This window comes from Heteronotia binoei, chromosome 6 (genome assembly GCF_032191835.1).
Source record: "Heteronotia binoei isolate CCM8104 ecotype False Entrance Well chromosome 6, APGP_CSIRO_Hbin_v1, whole genome shotgun sequence".
NCBI classification, from domain to species: domain Eukaryota; kingdom Metazoa; phylum Chordata; class Lepidosauria; order Squamata; family Gekkonidae; genus Heteronotia; species Heteronotia binoei.
This window is the reverse complement of record NC_083228.1, coordinates 60532232-60556854: the sequence shown is the minus strand read 5'-3', so window position 1 is coordinate 60556854 and position 24623 is coordinate 60532232. Positions and strand designations below refer to the sequence as shown.

The 24623-nt window shown below is 42.6% G+C and overlaps 2 protein-coding genes across 6 annotated transcripts in view; both read right to left on the bottom strand.

Moving 5' to 3' along the window:
• On the bottom strand, positions 1-13261 carry SPMIP5 (sperm microtubule inner protein 5). Of its 5 annotated transcripts, XM_060241553.1 has the most exons (7): positions 12783-13005; positions 12399-12551; positions 11905-11973; positions 9828-10049; positions 2327-2513; positions 944-1044; positions 1-196 (listed from the first exon to the last, which is right to left on the bottom strand). In XM_060241553.1, the coding sequence occupies exons 3-7, from the start codon at positions 11960-11962 to the stop codon at positions 51-53; spliced, it is 714 nt and encodes a 237-aa protein (XP_060097536.1). In that variant the 5' UTR covers positions 11963-11973; positions 12399-12551; positions 12783-13005; the 3' UTR covers positions 1-50. The 5 variants fall into 5 exon arrangements, with proteins under 5 accessions (XP_060097536.1, XP_060097533.1, XP_060097532.1 ...); XM_060241550.1 differs by lacking the exons at positions 12399-12551; positions 12783-13005 and adding an exon at positions 13203-13261; XM_060241549.1 differs by lacking the exon at positions 12399-12551 and having other exon boundaries at positions 12946-13211.
• A 9558-nt stretch (positions 13262-22819) lies between these two features.
• HSPA12A (heat shock protein family A (Hsp70) member 12A) overlaps positions 22820-24623 on the bottom strand; it is a 77299-nt gene continuing 75495 nt past the window's right edge. The window contains exon 12 of the mRNA XM_060241554.1: positions 22820-23706. Coding sequence (XP_060097537.1) covers positions 23072-23706 — 635 coding nt within the window. The 3' untranslated portion in view covers positions 22820-23071. The remainder of the gene's footprint in view (positions 23707-24623) is intronic.

Below are 24623 nucleotides of genomic sequence, written 5' to 3'. Positions count from 1 at the left end.
TTGGGTCAGACAACTTTAATTCTCTAGGGCTGAAGATTACACCATGAAAATTATTGTTCATCTTTTAGTTGTTCTTGATCTGTTTCAGCCTTGTGTTTCTTAGCAAGATAAGCCCCATAGCTCTTGTCACCGTGGCTGCAAACAGAACAACTTCGACACACATTCCCAAAGGTCTTTCCAATGCCAGAACGTTCATCTGCAAGACACAAAGTTCTACTTAAGACTGAAAGACATGTGACAATGACAGGTAGATCAGCACTCCATGTGGTCAGCAGTTAAGAGGAGTGGGTTACAGAGCTAACCAACTGCCATTTACTGGCGTTTCCAAACATTACATTAAGGAAGAGGGATGATTTGCCACAGAAGGGCAAATCTTTTCCGCAGAGTGACAAATGCAACATGTGGTCTGTCTGACTCTAAAACTTATAGTAATTACATATTTGCCCTGGCTATTTAGAGATGACAGCTTGCATGGAGCAATGTGAAGCACTGCAGTAGGACTGGGGAGACCCAGTTTCCTCATAAGTTCCCATATGATTCCCAGTAAATCATTAAAACTTTCTAGGTGATCTTTGGCCAGTGACACTCCTTCAGCTCAACCTCCCTCACAGGGTTCTAGTGAGGATAAAGCAAAGATGGGGAGAAAGGGGAAGAGCCTATGTGTGCTGCTCTGTGGAAGAACAGTGGGATCAGCCCTGCTTGATAGGGAAAGGAGTGGGATATAAATTGAATAAAATAAATAAAGACAGAAGAAAGGGTTGGATCCTGTAGATGCATTCAGATAGAAGATGGGGTTGGATCCAGTGTAGATGCATTCTACTAGTGGTGGTGCTTTGCTGAAGAACCTCTTAAAGGGAAGACTCCTTATCGTGGAGGCACACAAAAACCATGAACAGGCACATAATCAGTGGCAACATTAATGTAATAAATTCTGCATCCTTACGTGGAATATGACCCGTGTACTTAGGCAACATCCCCTCAGGCCTGTAGCATCTCTGGTATTGGGGTGAGTGTCTGCAGATTTTAGAAACATGAGATTCTCCCCTAAAAGCAAAACATCAAGTATTTAGAGATATATACTTCTCCATTTCCCCAGTTTCTTAACTACTGATATCATCTGGATAGCCTGATTTCATCAGATCTCAGAAGTTAAGCAGGATCAGCCCTGGTCAGTATTTGGATGGGAGACCATCAAGGAATATCAGGGATGCAATGTTGAGGCAGGCAATGGCAAATTACCGCTGAACATCTCTTTTCTCAAAAACCCTACAGAGTCACTGTTGGCTGGAACTTGACAGTCTCCTCCCCCCCCAAACCCCGGCCCCCCATCTTCACATACGTTGCTCTTTTCTTTCTTTTTAATAACCAGAGCTATACTAAGAGCAACAGCCTTGTCATATTTTCCTTTTATTTTTCCTGTAAACTGGCAACATTCAGTGTTCGTGCCACATCTACTTTGGGATGCCATTCTTTGCCCTGTTAGTCTTTGTGCCTAATGCATATACAAGAGATAGGTATCTACCCAAGCTACTAACTATACCATGGTATGGAGAAAAGCTACTCACACTGGATCTGTAATCAGTTAATGAGGCTGCAAAGAGTAGGTGCATCCCTTTTCTATGAGCTGCTTGACGCACACTCAAGTGTAAAAATTCCTCCCTTCCAACCTAAACACTGCACTGCTTCCCATATACAAGGAGCAGTTGGACACCATTCTGAAATTGCTACTATGTATCACAAGCATTTTAAAAATAAAGTTATAATAAAGCTAGAATTTCTACAGTAGCATGTACCAGAAATTGCTAGTTTCTAGGACTGTAACCTCCCCTAAGCCTGCTTGCAGGGAGGGTGGGATATAAGCAGAATCAAACAAACAAACAAATAAAAATTCATGGTCACCCCTGGGGGTCTAGTGATTCCCTGTATATTTAAGTTCTCAGTTTGCAAATACAATACCAGTTCCAAATTCATAACTCTGCTGGCTTGTGGCAATGTTTCCAGAAGCAAATTCATAAAGAATTAGTACCCTCTACAAAAAGTGCAAGGGGGAAGTTTAGAAAAAGCTAAAAAGTTTTGGAAAAACAAATTTCTCCAACCTCCGTCTAATTCAACAGCTGGGATTTTTAACTGCAACTTGTCTGTTTTTTCTCTACCTTCCCACCATTTAACATCTGTTTTTGAATGACCAGGAGCAACACACATGCCACAGGAGAAAAAAAATACAAATTAATTTTAATGCAGCATTTGAATATATATGAATAACATTCTCTAAAGAAGTGTTAACAACATCAGTGCACTTCACTGAAAGACCTGTGTGCCAACGTACTTGGATTCCTTGCTAGCAGGACCAGCATGGACTCTATCTAACATGTCCTTAAAATCCTGATAGCAGTTTTCTGCCATTACATGGTAGCGCACTCCATGACCAAACTCTGTGACCTTGGACCTGGGCACAAATCCAGTCCAGCCGGGAATAGGTGGCTCAAGTAGATGTCTTTTTGTTTCCACAGGCCCTGCAAAATAATATTAGTTGAAAGCTTATTGAAGCTGATTACAATTTTACATAAGGTGAAATGAGCAAAGGTTCAGCCCCAAAAAGAAGATAAACCATGTTTTGCTTCACTCTTCAGCATCTCTCAACTTTCCCTGATCTGGGAGCCAAATGTACCTTGATGGTCTTTCTTACTATTTAAAAACAGCTAATGGAATATGACTCTCTCGATACTCTCTTTAGTTCAGTGGAGGACAGAATCAGAGGTGTGAAAGCCCATAAAGCTCCATAGGCATAGCTATGGGAAGAAAACATCACCCTCTGTTACCAACACTTTCTGTGGTCATGCCAGGGACATTCCAATGCATTGTCTGTGACACAACAATCCAAGAGTGCTCCTCATCTCTATGAGGAGAGCGGCATCTTTGTACTAACACTGGAAACAGGAATAAGTTTTTATTGCATTTCCTGTGGTGGCTGGATAACTCACGGTGACAACCACATGGTTCATAGGGACAACTGATCCATAGAGTGGGATTTAGAAGGCATATTACACAATCAGCCTGTCACTATTGACTATTGCACTATTCACTGCAGGTATTGTTCAAAACACTGTTGTTCAAAGTGAAAGAACCAAATGAAAACATAATTTGTACTCCCCACAAAAAGAAGAGTACCAATTCCCCAATTCCAGGAAGAAAACAGTTCCCAGTGGCTTGCAGATCTAGATCAGGAATCCAAGACAAGTTCAGAGTCAGAGTCCTTATTCCTGTTGCCCTACACACAGGTAGAGAAGCTGAATGCTAGCTTTATTCTACTCACTGCATAATTGGAAGCAGATTTCATTTGTTTGCCCTTCAGCAGGAAACAGAAACCCAGACAGGGGCTAGATATGATCTAAAATGGAATATCACTGTACAAAGTATAGCAACCAATATTAGAACAAAACTTCTAGGTAATTACATGGGATTGGATCCAAATTTTTGTTCCATTAACAGTAGAAGCTGCTTCTGTTGCAAGGGAGCCTTTCTCCAGAAGATGTGTGGTCTACTGGCAAGAGGCTCCTTGCTTACAAGTCTCCTCCATTACTGGAATGGAAACTATGGATGAAATCTATGCATCAGAGGTCGTTTTGTAGAAAAATAGGTGGTGGAGCTCATCCAGGAATTGTTATGCAGCTGCACCTACTATTCAATGGACAAGGTGGGAAGGAGGAGGTGGAACTCTCAGAGGTTCAGGAGCTGCACTCCTTTGAGCTCCCACTGAATCCAAGGCCTGCTATGTATATTAGTTGTTTTGACATTTCAGAAACATCACTTCAGGAAAATCAACTCTTAAAATGAATCACATCCTTTCTGTTTTTCTAGTTTACTTCTTGAGGTCATGGAGCAGCTCTAGTAAGTATAGACAAAATCTCAAACAGAAAGCAATTTCTTTTGTTCCTTGTCTATAATAACAAAGCTATTAGTGCTCTTTGTCATAACTTAATGATGCGAGATGACATTTTACAAAAGACCCAGGTAAAACTCCTTGAAGAAGGAACTGTCAGTATGCCCTTAGCAATGCAATGCATCAAAGCAGCTATAAGATTTCTTATATCTTCCTGCATGACATTCAGACCTCACAGAGATTTCAGGTATGAACGCCCTTTCAGTGAAGCAAAAACGGGTTTTGCTATTAGAATTTGTCTATGTGCAAAGCATGGGAACAAAGGTGAATGTTTTACTTTAAAATAAAAAACAAACCTACCTTAAGCTTTCATATTTTACTTTTAAAAAACTTATAATGAAAGAACAAAACGCTTTCACCACCACATTTTGCTAAGACTCACTGAAAATTAGATTTTACTTTGCTACTCAATCCACCAAAGTAGTAAAATATTGCTCAGCATGAATCAAGCCAAAAACATGCCCTGTGTCCAACATGACTCCTTTATGTGCCTTTGGGAAAGATTATATTTAGGGAGCTGGGAAAATTTGGCATCATGAAAATCCTTTGTTCAGTCTCAGAAACAAAACTGTATAGCACAATAGTCTTTTACTAGTGTGTTGAAGGAGCCCTGTGGCACAGAGTGGTAAGCTTCAGTATTACACTCCAAGCTCTGCTCATGACATGAGTTCGATCCCGGCAGAAGCTGGGTTCAGGTAGCTGGCTCAAGGTTGACTCAGCCTTCCATCTTTCTGAGGTCGGTAAAATGAGTACCCAGCTTGCTGGGGGGAAAGTGTAGATGACTGGGGAAGGCAATGGCAAACCACCCCATAAAAAGTCTGCCATGAAAACATCGTGATGCGATGTCACCCCAGAGTCAGAAATGACTGGTGCTTGCACAGGTGACTGCCCTTACCTTTTTAGTGTGTGGAACCTCCCGTGAAGGTCTGGGACAAGCCCTGATCCAAAGTGAGTCACACCAGTCATATGTCCATCACAGTTTTTGTTTTATTTAGAAATGAGAGTGAAGGAGCTGGGCTACTCCCTCAAAGGGGCTTAAATAGCTGCCCCCTCTGTGGAAAAAGCAGAGAGTTGTATGGCAGCAGGTAGAGCTGGCGTCTATGTGCCTCATCTCTACCTTGCTCACCAACAACCACATCAGGGCTTTCCATAGCCTAACAAGCCCCCGCTTCTTGTTCATAGATAAACCATGGTAGCTACAGCTCACCTGTGAATAGAGAAAAATTAGAGGGCTGTCAGGAGGGGGAAAGCAAAGCTCAGCTCTACAACCCTCCTCAGATTTCTGTGACTGGAACTTCCATGAGGTTGCTTGGCCCACAGCCACCCTGCACTTAATCCCAAGTCAAAACAATGGAAGTTCTTCTTTGCTGCAGCTTAAAGGCAAAAGTCACCGGAGCCCTACAAGTTGTGCTTAGAAACAATGCAACAACATATGGAAGCTCCATCCCAAATAAAGAGGCACACTGGATTCCACAAAATAAAAAAAATGCCCATGTAGAAACAGCCTTGGAGAGGGATCAGGGAAAGAAAACAAGGTTGTCAAATTTATGGCCCACCGACTGCAACAGGTCCACTCAGGGCTTTGATCAGGCCTGTGGCTCTTTTCTCTCCCTCCTCCCTCTCCTGTCCTCTGAGGCTCTGAGGCTCCAAGGCTGCTGAAGTTCCCAGCTCCTTCTGCCTTGTCTTTGCCTGCTTAAGAAGGAAGCTCTTCTTGGCTAGCAAAGCCGTAAAGAAAATGCAGAATGGATTTTCCATTAAGGTCTTTGCACCCAGATAGACTGGTCTATCTGGGCCCAGAGACCTTAATGGGAAATCCATTCTGCATTTTCCTTGCAACCATAGCCGGCACATGGTAATAGGCCAGGTAGGTGGCCGCTTAGGGTGCCACCTGGCCTATAACGGCACTGCCAGGCACCCCCTCCTCCTGTCCCACTGCTCTCAGCTCCCTGGGTCTGTGCAGCTGGATGATGTAGTGGTGTGTGCACTCCTCCGAGCTTGCTTTCCCTTGCAAGGGAAGGTGGGCTCAGAGGAGACCATGCCCCGCCCTGATGATCTTGGCTTCCTGAGTCTGTACAGACTCAGGAAGCCGAGAGTGGTGGGGTGAAGCAGAGGCATGTGTGCTCTTCTAGGGAGCGCACAGACTGTCACCCCACCCTCACCTTCCCGAGTATGCCCAGGGTGGGGGCGGGGCTTAGGGCACCAGGAACTCTGACATTGGCCCTGCTTACAACTTTGTGTTGCAATGAATTTCAATGGAATGGAGCTCAGATAGTTTCACTTTCTAGCATTTGTATGGCCAGCTGAAGCTGTTGCTTGTTGGAGCAGTTTCCTTGCGAATAAAGGGTTGATGCTTTAAGCTAGTTTGTCTCTGCTGAATGGACCTGAGAACTGGTGCCTAGTGAGTTTTCTAACCAGGGAATCTGCAGCCAAAGGGGATTATTACACTAGAGAGCCATTCCCAATCTAAGTAGACTGGGGTGAGGGGAGAGAAACTTGCAATGCTCAGCCATTTCATGTTTTCCTAGGCTCAGAGCATTTTATATTTTTAATTTATATTTTTTTCACTTTCTGCTGTGATCCTTATGCTTTTTCTTGATGTTTTATTTTTAAAATTACATTGCTAAATTCCACTATTTCCCTATCTTTCCATTTTATACAAAATATTGCAAGAGTTTTAAGCATGTTTGTATATTAAGTAATATATATACATACATACATAAAAAATCTTTAATTGTGTTTTAATCTTTGCTACCTGGCATTACATTTTATGACATACATGGTTTGGCCCCACAAAGTCCCATTTATGTCAGATCCGGTTCTCCTAACAAATGAGTTTAACATCCCTGTATCTAAAATATAAAAACAAAGTTACCTTTTTCGGGATTAAAGGTAGCTGTTGGGTAATCATGTTGAAGATTTCTGGAATATCAGGTTAAAAAGTCTAATATTCTGGGGCCCTCTCAGAAAGGCAGGTTAAGGCATGAAAAGGCAGGACAAACATTTAATGCTGAACCCCAACATTGGGGCAACAAGTCTAGCTGACTCTGCCTCAACCCCACCAACTAGCAGGAAGAGGAAGACATGTATAGCCAGTCAACATCCAGTTGCTAATAATCTTACTGGCACAATGTTTTTTGCAGTTTCCAAGTCTTATTTGTGTACAGCAAAATTTAAGAGACTTCAGCCCAAAATTCAAAGCTCAGAACTTTCTATAGTTTTCCTCACTATCAACTGAGATGAATGGTCATAAAGATGGTTGTGGCTGAAGGCTAATCTCCTGAACTGTAGGTCTCATTAATAGTAGGCATCTTCAAGACTTGTATGTGCAATGATTTCTTTATTTTATTTACAGACTGCCCTCCCCCATATAAGGCTCACAGTGTTGAACAGAATGATTATAAAAACATATACAGAACAGAATAAAAACAATAAACAATTATATGACTAATATAGATGGCACTTAAAGGTCCAAATCTATCCCTACCCCATGGGGGAGGAGGAGAGAGGAGAAAGCTAGACTTGGTGGAGACCATTGCTGTCCTCAACAGCAGGCATGGTAGAACGTCTCTGTCATACAGGCACTGCGGAACTTAGGGTTGCCAACTCCCAGGTTGGGGTAGGAGATCCCCCCATTTTGGAAGACCTCCCCCCCGCTTCAAGGTCATCAGAAAGTAGGGCGGGGGGGTGGGTGGGGAATGTCTGCCGGGCATGCCATTATTCCCTATGAAGATTGATATCCATAGGGAATAATGGAGAATTGATCTGCACGTAACTTGGCCTCTGGGGGGCTGTTTTTTGAGGCAGAGGCACCAAATTTTCAGCATAGCACCCAATGTCTCTCTCCAAATACCCTCCAAGTTTCAAAAGGATTGGGCTAGAGGGTCCAATTCTATGAGTCCCCAAAGAAGGTGCCCTTATCCTTCATTATTTCCAATGAAGGGATTTAAAAGGTGTGCGGTCCCCTTAAATGTGATGGCCAGAACTCCTTTTGGAGTTCAATTATGTTTATCACAACTTTGCTTCTGGCTCTACCCCCACAGTCCCCAGATATTTCTTAAATTGGACTTGGCATTCCTAGCGGAATTGCGCTAGTCCTGCAGGACATGGATGTCATTTGGCAGAGAATTCCACAAGGCTGGTGCCAGGGCTGAAAAGGCCCTGGCTCTGCTAAGGACAACCAGATATCCTTTGGGCTAGGGATCTCCAGAAGATTCTTCTCCCCAGAGCATAATGTTCTTCTGGGGGTGCACCAGGAGAAGCAGTCCTTTAGATATGTTGGTCCCAGACCATTTAGGGCCTTAAAGGTTAAAACCAGAACTTTGAACCTGATCTGGTATTCAACCAGGAGCTTGTGAAGCTGGCAAAGCACCAGTTGTATATGTGCTGCCAATGGCATTCCAGTATGCAACATGAATCACAGCAAGAGGTTCTCCATATGCATCCTTTCATTAAAAGGTGACAGAAATTACTTTAAAATTAATACACTTGTTCACAAAATAACTAAGGCTGGCTAAAAACGATACATTTTGTACATTATTGATCCAGCCTTAATCGCATGGATTTCAGATGAATTAAGCATACCCCCCTCATGTTCAGATTGTCACAGAGGTCCCCTCAATTGTACAATTTTCTATTTCTTTCCATGTTGAAGAACAGAATTAAGACTACCATGCTAGTTTTGTTTCAGTGTCTTAATTAACAGAGATAGGAAATACCCAGTTCTAAAAAGGCAGCCACAGAGTATAGCACCCTGATCTCAGGTAATGATTGTTATTAAAGAAGCCTCATCCTGTCAATTGAGCCACAAGCAGACTTCGCTATCAAGCTGCCCCCCTCATCTTTGCTTCTTTCCATCTGCCTGTTAGTTCAGCCCTCAGGTTAAGGCTGCTCCTCTCCCCACAACAGACATCCTGTGAGGTAGGTGGGGCTGAGAGAGCCCTTTTGAGAACTATTCTTAAGAAAGCAAATCTGAAAGAACTGTGACTGACCCAAGATCACACTAGCAGCTGCATGTGGAAGAGCAGGGAATCAAACCCAGTTCTTCCAGATTAGAGTCCACGCTCTTAACCACTACCCCAAACTGGCTCTCTAAGCAAAACCTACTGTTGTGTTTTTCACAACTACTCAGGGTTTTTTTTTTAATAAAAAGCCTAGCAAAACTCATTTGCATATTAGGTCACACCCTTCATGTCACCATTGTTTCACGCAGAGCTTTTTTTGTAGATAAAGCCCAGCAGGAACTCATCTGCACGTTAGGCCACACCCCCTGATGCCAAGCCAGCTAGAACTGCATTCCTGTGTGTTCCTGCTCAAAAAAAGTCCAGCAACTACCCTACCATTTCCTGCTTATGCTGTAGATGGTTTCAAAAAATAACATACAGTTCTCAGAACAGCCTGGGTTGGATCCTGCCTCAGTCCTATGCATGGAAGTGTAACTTGCCCACCTCTTTTTTCTGCTTGCAGCCCAAAATGCCCTGCAAGATGCTGCTATAGCAGGAGATGTGAAGGTGGTGCAAAAGGGGGGGGGGGGTGCTAGCAAAACTTGCACACATATCTGCATATGAGGACAGAATCCAACTCTCTGTCTGGCCTCAGGTATTCAAAACTGCCATTTACAGCAGTAAAGCTAAATATATGACATGGGAGGAAAGGTTTTAAAGAAGGGGATAAGATCACCAAATATTCCTTATGCAGAATCCCAGCTGATTCCCCTCCAGCCCTTTGTACAACTCAGCACCAACAAAATGCTGGACCATGGATTCTCCTACACTGCAGTAGCTGAAGGAGAAGCCTATGATCTGGCTTCCCTGTCTGATAACACTGTCAGTGCAAAGCTTCCTGTAGATCTGGGTAAGCTTGAGTTTGTTAGAAGTTTTGTATACTTTACCTAGCACGTAAGGGTGAAGCTTATAATTATAATCATCAAGTACTCCTATTATTTCTTCATTGGAGCAAATGGGTGGAAGCTGTGGGGTAGTAGCTGCTATGGTCCTCAGTTCATCCTTTTGATCATTCTTTTTCTCAGTCATATCACGAAAAGCATTCACACATGACACGGAATCATTTCCAAAACTTGTTCCAATCCGGTAGAACTTAAGAGGAATGTAGCCTACAAAAATGAAGTTCACAAGAAAAGAACCCATCAACTGGATAGTTCAATTTTTCATTAGCAGGATTTCCTGTATCGCCAGCCAAAAGTTATCATGCAGCAAACCTCATTATTTACTTAGCATGCACATATATATGCATAGACAAAGCTGTTATTATATGGCATGTAACAGGAGACAGTTCACATGTATTCACAGTACCCCTGTGAGCCAATTTTGGCACTGCAACTCTTCATACCAGGAAAGCATGCTACCCACAATCCTCCCTTTGCACATGATCACCATTTGGTGTGACTAGGGCATATTACATGTATATTCTTCAACTCTGACATGCACAAATGCATACCCTAAAAATCTGGGCTCCCTGAATGCATTCTGAAGCTGGAAAAAAATGCATGTTGCTCTATTCTATATACTGAATGGATCATGTGAAGACTGATGTCCTCCTGAAGTATTTTGTTCTTCTCCTACATACCTATCCACCTCATCCCTGCCACCCCATAGTAAACTATAAATGCCAGGCCATTGCTGGCACTCCTAGTATTTTTGGGATGCAGGGCAAGAGGTAGATATGATGCCATGCAGTGTTTTCATAGCCAGCAGAAAAGTTCAATGTGATATCAGCAGATCAGCTGATGCTCAAGAAATGCTATGGTAATATCACAGAGTTTCCAGAATGCCTGCTGACATTCTGTTGCCATATTCAGGTTTTGGCTGGACATTGATGCATTGCACAACGAAATCTCCAACCCCTACTGTTCTCGCACCCATTTGGAGGCAAGGATGGATGGAAGGTCACAGTCAGCTGGAGAACAGAACCAGCCCCATTCCTCACCTTGAATGACTGTGGTTCCAAGAACCCCTGGTTCAGAGATTTTTCTTGGCTTCTACCTTGTCCATAAACTGAACTGAGCAAGTGAGGAGGCCACAAACAGCCTGATCAGCACACCAACTACTCCATTATTTTAAGCAAGCAAAACTATTAGATTCCTAGATTACCTATCATACATCTATCCCACACCCTTTTCCCCTCCCTGAGGATGGTTCTTTCCTCTTCCGTTTTATGCTTATATCTCCCCATCATGCTGGTTAAGTCAAAAGACAAGTGGCTGGTCCAAATTCACCCATGGAGTTTCATGGCAGAACAGAGATTTGAACACAGGACTTCTGAATCCGATCCTCTAACCACAGTGTGATTTTAAAGATATGGCCTTTACATAAAACTCAAAGGGACTGCAGCAGCTTCATGAATGCAGAGGGATTTTGATAAGTAAGTCCTCACATCTCAACCCAGTGCTGTTTGTTAAACAGCTCTCATGCAAGCAACATCTGCAGCGGTCTACTTGCTGCACGCCTGATGCTTCCCTCCCACACTCCAGGGGTTTAGAGAACACTGAAGGCCATTTGAAGCTTCACTCAAGATGGCAGAAGTGGGAAGGAGAGGTGTCTAAACAGGATCCCAACAATACAGGCAGAGGTTGAATGGAGTAGTCACTGGAAGGAGAAAGAGGCTGGGAGTTAGCGACAGGCAGGCAGGCAGGCAGGCAGGCAGGCAAGAAAGCAGTCAAAATGGAAGGGCAGGGCCATGAGGCATGCTGAGGGCTGCTTTAGCACATAAGCCCTAACCGAGGGGTCCAGATATGATCATCATACAGCTTAAAGTGGCAACTTAGATATCTTGAACAAGACAAGGTTCTAATCCTGTTTGCTACGGGTGTACTAATCAAAGACTATTGTAGGAGCAGGAGTACAGAAACTATTGTTCAGCCCCCCCCCCCCCTTTAAGCAGGATATGCTGTGTTGAATTATTGACTGTGCAGTGGGATCCAGATTCAGTCCAAGCCTATCAATTATTACCTGTATATCCTGGTATCAGAGGGTGGGATTCATCTACTTGATGCCAAGATGTTTTCATGCTTTCTCAGACTATGATGAAACAAAGGCAATATTCAAAACCAAATCCATACCCTACTACTGATAAGCCTTCTCAAGACATACGCATCAAGAATTGTAAACTTCATTTCTACATATTGATGTATTATGGAAGGACCTCTGTTTTCCTAGGAGCCATTTATGGCTACTTTGTTTTTCTTGCAAATTTCAAACAGGAAAGTCTGAAAACATTCAAGGGGGCAATCTAATTCAGAATGGTTCTCAACAGCAGTTAATATTAGGGATGTTCATAAGCAGTGCATGAATACAGCAACCAAGCCTTCGATTTTCCCTCAAGCCTAGGATTTCCAACTCTGGCTTGAGAAATTCCTGGTGATTTGGAAGTAGTTCCTGGAGAGGGTGGAGTCTGGAGACAAGTGGGAGCTTGATGGGATCATTTAATACCCCCCCAGTCCTACCTCCAAAATTGCCATTTCCTCCATGGCAACGGAACACTGTAGTCTGGAGATGTAATTCCAGAACTCCAGGTCCCCGCTGGAGATTGGTAATCCTACTAGCCTCTGGTACTCAGTGGTGTATTGCTTCTGATCATGGAGCATCATAGCTAATAGCTGTTGAGAAGCATATATACAGTGAATTTTGCTAATCATTTAAAAGTAAACCCTTCACAAGTAGCAAGTCCAAGAGTTTTGGATTCCCAGTGTGATTCTCCAGATACCAAGCACCAAAACATGGCAAATGAAACGAAAGAAGGCATGGGGTTGCCAATTCTGAGTTGGGAAATTCCTGGAGATTTGAGGCTAGAGCTGGGGGAGGATGGGGAGGAATCTCAAAGTCTTTACCCTCCAAAGCGGCAGTTTATCCCAGGGAACTGATCTCTGTAGCCTGGAAATAGCTGTAATTCTCCAGCCCCCAGCTGCAGGGTTTGAGATTAACGCTACAACAGGTGCTTCGTTATAAGAGTAAATTATAAAGGAAGCTAGAGAGATACAAAAACGCTCCTACTGAAACTGGAGGGAGACCTTAACCGCGGCTTTTCTAGGACGATATCCAGGAGGGAATTAGTGGTTCAAGGAGCGGCGACTCTTTAGCCTCGATCAGCTCTTGGAGCAATTCCCCCAACAGAGGATAGGTCAGATGACGGTGTTCTGTCCTATCGCATTGTGACCTCAGCCGGACGGCCTTTTCAACAGGTGGTGCAAGGGAAAGGGACTTCCGCAACGCAGCTGCGAGCCATAGAAGAAGGCAGGGAAATGTAGTACCATTAGGGGGCACCCTGGAACAGGAGAAAGCGGACGATGTCCCGATGCAATGCAGACGCAAGGCAGGTGCCTTTTCAGTGCTCGGGGAGATTCGCTCCTGGTAGAGGAGTTGCGCCTGGCTTCTCCATGTTTTTAACGCACACGTGTTAATAATAACCTTGTCCCCGGGAGGCTTTTTCTCTCATCTAAGCAAGGATCGTCCGAGGTCAGGAGACGGGGCCCAGTGTCCCAGTATCGGGTTTATAGCGAGAATAATGCCATAAACTTCTTCAGGAGCTTAGACGTTTTAAGTTAATAGAGAAAGCCGAATGTGGAGACGACTGACATGACAGAATACTAAAAAAAAAAGGTTTACTTCGTGTCCACAAAATGGCGAGAGAGAGCCTTTTCTGCCTCTCATAATGGGGGGGGGGGGTGTTCTATGTAGCTGATGGGACAGAAGGTTCATAAGAGATTAAACAAAGGGCTTTTTTGCACAACGTATAATTAAAGTCTGGAACTCAGTACCACAAAATGTAATGATGGCTATTCGTTTAGAGGGCTAAAATAAAATTAGACAATTAGAGCATCCATGTTTAGATGCACAGTATCTGAGTACCAGTTTTTGATAGGGGCAACAACCAGAGGTGGCTTTGGCATTGCTGCTCTGCTTGTAGAGTTTCCAAGGGCATCAGCCTTCCTGCTATGGGGATTAGGATGCTGGGCTAAGTGTACATAGCTCAGATTCCATAGATCATGTATTATGTTCTTGCATATCACTGTACAGTATATCCCAATCTCAACCATTGCAGATCTTGAGGGTTATGAGAAGTGAGCTAAATTTCAGAAGCAAATGATCGATTTGGAACTATAAACCTATCAAGGAGGTATTTGAATATAGGCTTTTGTTTTTTAGAAAGCACTCTTACGCTTAACTACTGGCACTGACATTTATTTTAAAAGTTGCCAGGTGAGGGCTGGAGATCACTCAGAATTACAATTGCTCTCCAGATACATGGCAGAGATCAGCTCCCCTTGAGGTGGTGGTGGGGGGAGTGAATGCCTTCACTTGGGTGGGAAAACAGCCAGGCGGGGGGGGGGGGGGCAGCACTTGCCCAGAGGCCTTTAGTGGTACCTTTCCAGGTTGCTGAGAAATTCCTAAGGAATCACTACAAGCCTCTGAGGGAAAGGCCTTTCCTCCTGGTGAACCATTGTTGCCAATCTCCAGGTGAAGTCTGGAGATCTCTCAGAATCACAGTTGCTGTCCAGGTAGATGGCAGAGATCAGCTCCCCTTGAGGTTGGCGGGGGGGGGGGGCGCTAGTGAAAGCCTTCACTTGGGTGGGTGGGAAGACAGCCAGGCTTGGGGGGGGGACACTCAGAGGCCATTAGTGGTACCTTTCCAGGTTGCTGGGAAATTCCTAAGGGATCACTACAGACCTCTGAAAAAAAGCCTTTCCCCCTGGGGAATCACTGTTGCCAATCTCCAGGTGAGGGCTGGAGATCTCTCAGGATCACATTTGCTCTCCAGGTAGATGGCAGAGATCAGCTCCCCTTGAGGTGTGTGTGTGTGTGGGGGGGGGGATGAATGCCTTCACTTGGGTGGGTGGGAAGACAGCCAGGCTGGGGGAGGGGCACTCACCCAGAGGCTTTCCAAGTTGGTGGGAAATTCCTGGAGATTCTGTGGTGGAATTCGAGGAGGATATACAAGTTAAGGCTTCTGAGTGGGATCTGCCAGACCCAGGTTCTTGCTGTGGCAGCCGACTGGTTGATTTTGGACCAGGCATAGACTTCCAGCCTAACCTGCCTTGCAGGGTTGTTGTTTAGATGGTATTCATGGGGGGGGGGGAGAGAATGATGCAAACTGCTTCCTCTCCTGTGAAGAAAGACTGTCATTTTACCATGTAGAAGCATTGGAGGGGGGGGGGATAAGGCAATGGAAAGCTGAAGTCAGAGGGGCAGATAAAGGAAAACAGATAGTGTTGCCAACTCCAGGTTAGGGGTGGGGCCTGGAGAGGGTGGGGTTTGAGAAGGGATAGGACCTCTGACAGGTGCCATTTACTTCTGGGGAGGCACTGGAGATCACTCAGATTTACAACTGTTCTCTACATGGCAGACGTTAGCTCCCCTTGAGGTGTGTGTGTGTGTGTGGGGGGTCAATGCCTTCATTTGAGTGGGTGGGAAGACAGCAAGGGTGGCAGGCACTCCCCAGAGCCTCCTTCTAGAGCCCGTTGTATTTTTCTTCACAACAGGCCTTACTCCTAGTATATCATAATTCTCTTGTGAGCGTTCCATGCACTCCAGAAACCATTGGCCCACCACAGCTCAGTTGGTCTCTGGCCTCCCATTGGCTGACTCCACTGCTCCTGCCTACTCAGGCTCTGGAATGCTGAACAAACTGCCAGAAACAATCTTACCTCAGAGACAGCCACATCTCTTAGCTCTTCTCTGTCAACTGGCTTCAGAAAGGGCTGCAGAGCTCCTGCGGCCTCACAAAAGTCCCTATTAACAGCCCACACAGACGGCCTCCCAGCACAGCCTCAGAAGGCAACTGCAACAGCCAGGGAGCCTGGATCCGTCTCAGAGGGCGTGGCTGTCCCACCTTTACTGTCTTTTACTCCCCCTCCTCTCCTCAGCCTTGCCCCAAGGTGGTTGCCCGAGAAGGAGATAGGGAAGCCTTCACAGGGTTCAGATCAAAGGGGGGGGGGTGTGGAGAGAAATGAGATGATGTCAGCTGCTTTGGTCCCCCCCCCCCCAAAGAAAGATTCTTTTTCCTTAGACAGCCAGGCGGGGGGGGGGAGCACTCACCCAGAGGCCTTTAGTACCTTTTCAGGCTTGTGGGAAATTCCCAAGGGATCACTACAGGTGTCTGAGGGAAAGACCTTTCCTCCTGGGGAATCACTGTTGCCAATCTCCAGGTAAGAGCTGGCGATTACTCAGAATTACAATTGCTCTCCAGATACATGGAAGAGAACAGCTCCCCTTGATGTGTAAGGGGGAATGAATGCCTTCACTTGGGTGAATGGGAAGACAGCCAGGCTGGAGGAGGGCACTTGCCCAGAGGCCTTTAGTGGTACCTTTCCAGGTTGGTGGTAAATTTCTAAAGGATCACTACAGGCCTCTGAGGGAAAGGACTTTCCTCCCTGGGGAACCACTGTTGCCAATCTCAAGGTGAGGGCTGGAGATTACTCAGAATTACAACTGCTATCCAAATAGATGGCAGAGATCAGCTTCCCTTGAGGTGTGGGGGGAGTGAATGCCTTCACTTGGGTGGGTGGGAAGACAGCAAGGTTGGGGGGGGGGCACTCACCCAGAGGCCTTTAGTGGTACCTTTCCAAGTTGGTGGGAAATTCCTGGAGATTCTGTGGTGGAATTTGAGGACATACAAGTTAGGGCTTCAGAGTGGGATCTGCCAGACCAAGGTTCTTGCTGTGGAAGCTGACTGGGTGATTTTAGACCAGGCATAGACTTCCGGCCTAACCTGTCTCTCAGGGTTGTTGTTCAGATCACATGGGGGGAGAGGAGAATGATGAAAACTGCTTTGGGCCCTGCATTGTTGAAGCTGCAGGGAGGGAGAAGGCAATGGAAAGCTGAAGTCAGAGGGCAGATAAAGGAAAGGAGATAGGGTTGCCAACTCCAGGTTAGGGGTGGGGCCTGGAGAGGGTGGGGTTTGAGAAGGGATAGGACCTCATACAGGTACAATGCCATTTCTTTCTGGGGAGGCACTGGAGATCACTTAGACTTACAACTGTTCTCTAGATGGCAGACATTAGTTCCCCTTGAGGTGGGAAGGGGGTCAATGCCTTCACTTGGGTGGGTGGGAAGACAGCAATGGTGGCAAGCACTTACTTGCCCAGAGCCTCCTTCGAGAGCCCATTGTATTTTTCTTCACAACGGGCCTTACTCCCATTATTTACATATTGTTTGAACAACGGGTTCCAAACTCCTTAACAATGTATTCTATCTGTTGAAGTAGGCTGCTTGATTTTTTTATTACTGCAAACCACAGGAAACTATGCAAACTCTACAGAAGAAATAACTTTTACACAAGAGCCAGAAATAATCAACAAGCATGTCTTGCCATGTGTTTTATTTGACACTTTTGAAGTGTAGGGTATCAGAAGATGCAATTGTGACAAGCTGTGATCTGCTCTATAAGGCAATGAAATTTTTAATATTATACGGAGGAGGTGAAGGATATCATAATGACCAGTATTATGCCCCCCTCCCACATATCCAAGCAGATGATTACTGTGACATTATGCCCAACAACCTGTACATAGTGCATCTTTTTTCAGTGTAAATATGCCATAGCAATTTATTTCACCATGGCAATCCATATCACTGCAGATTGAAAATTATATTTCTAAACAATCTATTTAGATGTTTATTTAGAAGTATTCTTCAGTGCTTAGGACATTGATAAAAATTTTAATATTACTGTATTTTGACCCAAATGAGTCATGATTAATGTATAATCAGATTTATGGGGCAAGTCGTCAATAATTTTATACAAGCAAGTATTCACTGAGACAAAAAAGAGTTTTGCAGTTTGAAAGTTACTGTTCTGTCAATATAAGAGTGCCATCTTTTCCTAAAAATTGTGTTGATCAAGAATTCTGTAAAAATCCTGCAGAAGACACTTAAATATCTACGTTAGTTTCCTAATCACATCTGGATTACTTTTATCAATGTAACAGATGGGTTGCACTTATAAGTGAACATCCCTGTGACACTTTAAACTTGTACCAGAAGGCTGCATTCTAAAGCCTATGACTTTCTAGATCTATTATAAGACAATTCATTAGACACCTAATCCAGACTTCCTATCATTTGGGGTGGGTGGAAATGGACTGTAGGTGACAGAAAAATTATACTTGGATTTAAGGCTGAGGAATACAGGAAAAGAATTATCATATATTACATATCAGAAGAACAGCAATTGTACTATAGCAGCATTAGTTTATATTTTGCATGCTACTGATGCGTGATTCTACTTAACTGGCAACTGCAATTGATAGTGAATCACTTTTCAGTCACTGTTCTGTGGCATAACCCAAAGAATGCTTTAGTCAGTGTATTTGCAGACTGCCCTACTTTTATGTACTCCAGCAAGATGCAGTTTACAAAAACACAGGCTTGAGCTGCAAAAACTCTCTGAAGCACTGCAGCCATCCAGGAGCCATCTCTCTTCATTGGCTGCAAGTTTATGAAGCATAATAGATCAGGGACATGAGACAGATAAGACACCCCATTCGTCCCAGAAGTTATTTTGTGTAAATTATTGCATTGCTAGGCAAAAGTTTAGCTCTTATCTAGATGGATATTACAATTTTACAAACAAATATGAAAGGACTATGTGCAGAAATTGACATCTGAGATGGGAAAGAATTAACATCTTGTACTTTCAATATCTTGGATTATTTCAACCAGATAATTGGTACTCTACAACAATGTTTTTTGCACCTGGAATTACAGACATTGTAAAAAAAGAAGAAGAAGAGATTAGCTAATGGTTGTACACATATTCTTGGCATATGTGTGCAAAGGGTAGCAAAATAAGAAAGTGAAATCACTAAATATGTGAAGCTAGCTTATACCACTCAGCCTATTTGGCCTATCAGGGTTAACACTGTCTGATCTGACTGGCAGGGTACCAGACAGCAGTCTTCACTCTTGCAATCAACATTAACAGATATGGGAAATACTCTACCTTTTTTAAAAAAAAGGACATCAAAATAATGGATCAATGCAACGAAAAGAAAACACTCTCAAAACAAATATTAAAAGGCTGGAAAAAATGCAACCTTCTACATAATTTACATTTATCTGGTTATGTGGACAAAGGGGAGTTTAACATACTGACTAATCTACTTGCATGTGTGTCTTGCTTGTGTGACATAAATTGCAGTTTGGTGAACCACAGAATATTCCAGGTACACAAAATTGAAGTTAAGCAAGCACATAGGGATGACAGTATACTGTCCTCACACATATACATTAAAAAAGGCTGGAAAGAGTTGCTAGAAGATTTCTCTTAATTCCCCTTTTTAAAGCGGGGCTTATTCCAGCCATTTATGTGTATTCCTTAGGAATTCCTATAAGAAGCCTCTTCCTGACCTAGATGTGGATTAATATAGAGGGCAGCCTCACACGTTATCTAAGTCTAGAGTTGCCTTCCTGCACACAATAGACAGTGTATTGAATGACAAGTGGGATACTGTAATTTCAAGACAATCAGAAAGGTGTGAAAAGTCAGAAGTTGAAGTTATCCCTAAAGTTCTGTCTTCAACTTTTCAACGCCTCCCTGGTTCAGGAAGCTCACATATGTCATCTGGCTCTTGGACAGCCATCCTGTTTCAGGTATTAGGAAACAGACAACAGTATCAGAAGAAGTGACAGGCCAGAAGGACTGTTGTGTTGCTCACCCCATAGCTAAATTGTTAAATGCTGCATGATTCTGTACTGACCATACTATTGACCCTCTCAATGCCTCTGGCTTCTCACCATTTTTGAAGTTTTTTAGCAAATAGTGGGAACAATTGCTGACATCTTCCCCATCCATTCACTCTCCCAGGCAATCAGGTAAGTTTTAGTGAGTCTCTGATGGAACCATCAGAGGTGGCTGGTGGCCTGTGTTCAGTTTAATGGGGTGTAGCCTCTTCCTCTCAGCAGCTCAGGATGAAATATACGGTTCTTCAGTCTGCCCTTTTTTCTCACAAACACCATGTAATGTAGACTAGACTAGATCACACAGTTAGTTTCATGGCAGAGTGAAGACTTGAATTTGGATTTTCCGTATACCATCTGGCATTATAATCACCACGCCAACTGATCTAGCAGTATTCTAGATCATTGTAAAGAATGCATGTTTTGAAACTGGATTTCATTTAGAGCACTCAATAAATGTTCTACATTATAAATTATTACCTAGCTTTTAGAAAGGAGAGGAAACTTAAAATATATTGTCATTCCTATGGATCCCTTTAAATTGAATTTGGACCATTAAAAAAAAAGAATTAAAATCCAGCAGCTAGTGTCTGTATGCTATTATCTGCGTAGCAAGAAGAACATGGTATTGTCTGACACACTGACATACCTCTCCCCCTATTATAAGATCAGCTTTGTACATTTCATATCTTACCATCTTTAAAAGCCTATAATTACTGAAACAGACTGAGAAACTACGTTATTTAAAATTAACCACTGAATGCAAATCAACAGGGGTAAAAGCATTCTGTACAAGAAAATAACACTACAGAAAGATGTCTTTACAGTATTTAAATATTGTATATACATCAAATGATTTTGATCATAACTCATAATAAGTTACTTATGGGCAACCATGGAAGGATTCATATACATTCATATACATGTAGGGCAAACAAAATTATTTGTCTTTGAAAGACACAGTGGGTAGCATAAAAAAGAATACCAGCATGCATGCTTTATAATTATTCCAGAAGAATAATTATTCAAGAAACAGCAAACCAGAAGCTGTGACTAGAGTTATCCACTCTGATAGTTAATTCAGCGAAGCTTATTCACATTCTAGCAGGGAACTACATAATAGAATAAATATTAACGAAAGGCTTCCTTTTATTCTTTACTGTAAATTTAAAATATTATTTATACAATGCAGTCTTGGCTCCAAAATATTTCTTAAGCATCTGACAGAAAAACTGTACTTTTTTTTTTGTTGAAAAAATAAACAAAGGGACTCTATGGCTTTTCACTTATGCATAGCTAATAGGAGCAGGGTTCAACCAAACAATTAACCTTCTAGGATCTTGAAAGCTTAATGGATTTCTACAGATGACATGAGGAATCTTTTGTTTCCCAAACACTCTGGAAAAAACTACAGCATTTTGCAGCTGGGAATAGCAGACTCATCTAAGCCTTTGGCATGGTGTTGGAGCCTAACATCCAATCCACTGTTGCTGGGTGAAGCAACATAAACAACCCAGTGTGATAAATGTAAACCACACTACCTGGAGGCTGCCATCACCCACCCCAATGTGGAGAAGTGTATTTTCAGCAAATCACTCCTAAACACAATAGCTGGATTTGCTGTGATGTAGTTAAAGTCACTTTCTCTAGATGGAAGGACATTCAAGACCAGACAGTAAAGCAGCCCCATCCTGGCTTCAGTTTAAAGCAGCATTGGTGTAGAGGCTGCTCCTGTGCAGCTGCTCTACTTCATGCTTGGAAAAGTTCTAATCTAGTCACTTAGTCACCATTTTTTGAAGCTGGTAGTGCTCATGATAACTGTGAACATTTTCAGATCTGTCCCAACTCTTGGAAGTCATTCAACAATACACAGAGGTAGTGTTTGTGCTCCCTCTACTGGCCATGTGCAACACTGCTTGGCTTTGGGAACAGCAAGTGTCCAGTAGCACCTTAAGACGAACAAAATTCATAAGTCGCTATTCACTTCTTCAGATATCTGAAGAAGTAAGCAGTGACTTACAAAAGCTCACACCCTGCCACAAATGTTGTTTGACTTAAAAGTGCTACTGGATTCTTGTTTTTTTCTAGTGCTATAGACAGACAAACACAGCTGCCCATCTTGACTTCGGGGGATTATTTGCTGTGATGTCCCACTGACATCCATCCTCTGGTGGCTTTTGCAGGCATTGATTATATCTTCTTCCTAATGCAGTTTGTCACAGATGTGAGGAAGCTGGTGAGGAGAAATCATGGAAACTGCACACTTCATAAGGAAAACACTCAGCTTATGCAACGTTAAATTTACAGTTATATCAATGGAAGACAAGGGACAGTAAACATTGTGATGAGTGGTACAGTTGAGAATTAATAATCTCTGTATTTTGTTTTATGAAGAATTCTGTGTACCTTTAAAGCGTATATAATTTTTTCATCAGCAAGTATACCGTATTGGTCCAATAATTATTATTACCTTATATTCTGTGGGACCAACAGAGTACTATCTTTTCTCTATTCTTTACTTTCTCCAACCTGAGGATTTGTCTGCTGCTGCTCTGTTCCATTATTTGTTTTTACATGAGGTATGCCCACAAACAGGATAGCCAGTACTAGGTAAAAAGCAAAAGGAAGATATGATGTGGATAACCTACTAATTTGCAGAAAGGGTTGCAAGAACCTTGTTCAAGACTTTTCTATTTGATTTTTTTTAAAAAAGAAGATAAGGTAAAAGTATGCTTTCCAGCTTGGAATTTTTTCTTAAGCAGAAACAAAAATAAATAAATAATACCAAGCCAAAACATTGTATGTCTCCAGCATAAGTATATACAGAAAGCCAATCTGTATACCTCAGTTATAAATGCCATTCTAATCTATTTTAAAACATAAGGCCAGATATTCAAAATCTAGTGTTCATATTTAAATATGCAAATAGAAGGAATGCTTGATGCTAAGCATCTATAAGTGTTAATAGTATCCAACAGCATATCAGTATTTTGGAGGAGCAGGCCACAGAATTTACTGTGATTCTGCACAGAGATCATTTGCAAATTGCAAAGTGAAAGGCCCACATATATATGTTTGCTGTATCAGGCCCTTCATCTTCAATGTTTGTGGCCTTCATCTTCAATATTTGTGGCCAAAAACAGAAATCACATGAGCGCATCAAGTAAACTATTTGTTTTCCCAGTGAAAAGGGCATTTATAATTCAATGACTAATCTTTATAAATGTACTTAGCTACTTTGGATTATTCAGTTTAAGTGTTTAGCACCTGATAACTATGTATTCAGACTCCTTAAAAGATCATTTCAGCAACAACAAGCCTGGCATGTTCTTTTCTAATAGCTATCTTAAACAGTCTAGCTAAAATTCAAGTCAGTTTGGTGACACATGAAAAATGACAGAACTGGGCACTGAAATAATAGGCAGCGGGCAGGGAAGGGATATTAGTAGTTTAGGAAATCAATCCCAGCTTTGACACTTTTAGATGTGGCAACATCAATTGCCATGGCTTTAATTTCTGTGTCCCCAAATTGCATGAGCGTTTTGATCTCTCTCCGGCTTGGCACTGATAGATCCGTTCCAGTGAGATCCAGACGGAGGGTACCACACTTTTTCACTCCTGGCTCTGTTATGAATCTGACGTTATCATGTTCTGAGCTATAGATATTGATCACAATGACCAGCTGCGAAGGTTTGGCAGGAGTATAACTGCGTGACACAGTCTCACCAAGAGCTACCGATTGGTCAGCAGAGATGAATTTGTCGAAGACATCGGTGCACCAGCGTGTGCCATCTTTAACCAGCAGCTTCTCTGTCGGGTGCTTGCCTTCCACATACCGATTCAGGACCCCTACACCGTAGGTTAGGGGAGACCGGCGTACTTTGATGACAGCAGGATCCAGACCAAACAAGACCGCTCCCTTGAGGATTGTGAGCCCTACATCCTGAGGAATTATGATTCGACATTTTGAGCCAAAAGCATCCTGGACAGCTTGTTGTAGTAGTGGAGCTTCAGCAAATCCACCCACCAAGAACAGGAATTTCACATTAGTAACTTCTGGCTTTTCAAACAGATCACCTTAGCAGAGAAAGAAATCTTTTCAGTTAGGGAAATCACAAGGTCAACAAACATTACCCATATTAGGACCAACCACTTAAGGACAACAACACTGAACATAAACACATAAAAGAACCATAATGGGAAGATGATTCTTAGATGCCCAAAGCCAAGCATTTCGATATTCCTTTCCAGCTGTTTAATTCACAATATAAACATTATGGCAAGGGGGAAAAAAGGCAATGTTTAATCCATTTAATTGACGTATTAATCATCAAAACTTTTAATTGATAGGGGCCAATATTCTTCTCAAAAGTTACCTTGGTTAAGATATATTACTATAATTAAGTATGAAAAAGAAAATAATAAAGATGATAATTCTACCATTAGCTTTTCTTTGTAAATTATTTTACACTTTCTTCAAGAGCCTCAGAAGAACATCAGTACGGAAGTTTATGTAACTTGTAATTTTGTCAGTTTAATTAATTAAAAAGCAGATAATTAATTTCATTTTTAAAAACCTTTAATCAGTCGATAGCCCTAGAGGAAAATCTAGCAGCCCTCTGAACAGAAATGATGCCAATAAAGGGCAATGCAGACTTCTCTACTAGCCTTCATAGAGACAGATAAAATCTTGATTGTGCAAGTTACTTTGCCAGTTCCATGGAAATCACCTTTCTCAGTACTTCACATATCTCAGTCACAGCAATTTCCATGATTCTGAAGGTTTCAAGTCATAGTTTGGAGATTATGCAGATTACTGTGGTTAACAGAATTATTTTAATTTATCCAAGTAGATAACTGCTGTGAGAGGGAATAATTCTTCCAAAACATGTTAACTAGATATTTGCATTAGATTAAAATACTGACTCTGAGTAGAGCACTGGCATTCCAACTGAAATAATATTATTCAATGAATACTATCATGAATATATAAA

Bases quoted from the DNA above. Each gene is read 5' to 3' on its own strand.
- SPMIP5 (XM_060241550.1), bottom strand. From the start codon at position 11,962: ATGAAAACATCTTGGCATCAAGTAGATGAATCCCACCCTCTGATACCA. The intron at 10,050-11,904 runs GTAATAATTGAT...TCATTTTTGTAG, and splicing joins TCTGATACCAGGATATACAG to GCTACATTCCTCTTAAGTTC. The intron at 2,514-9,827 runs GTAAAGTATACA...ATTATTTTGCAG, and splicing joins GCTTCACCCTTACGTGCTAG to GGCCTGTGGAAACAAAAAGA.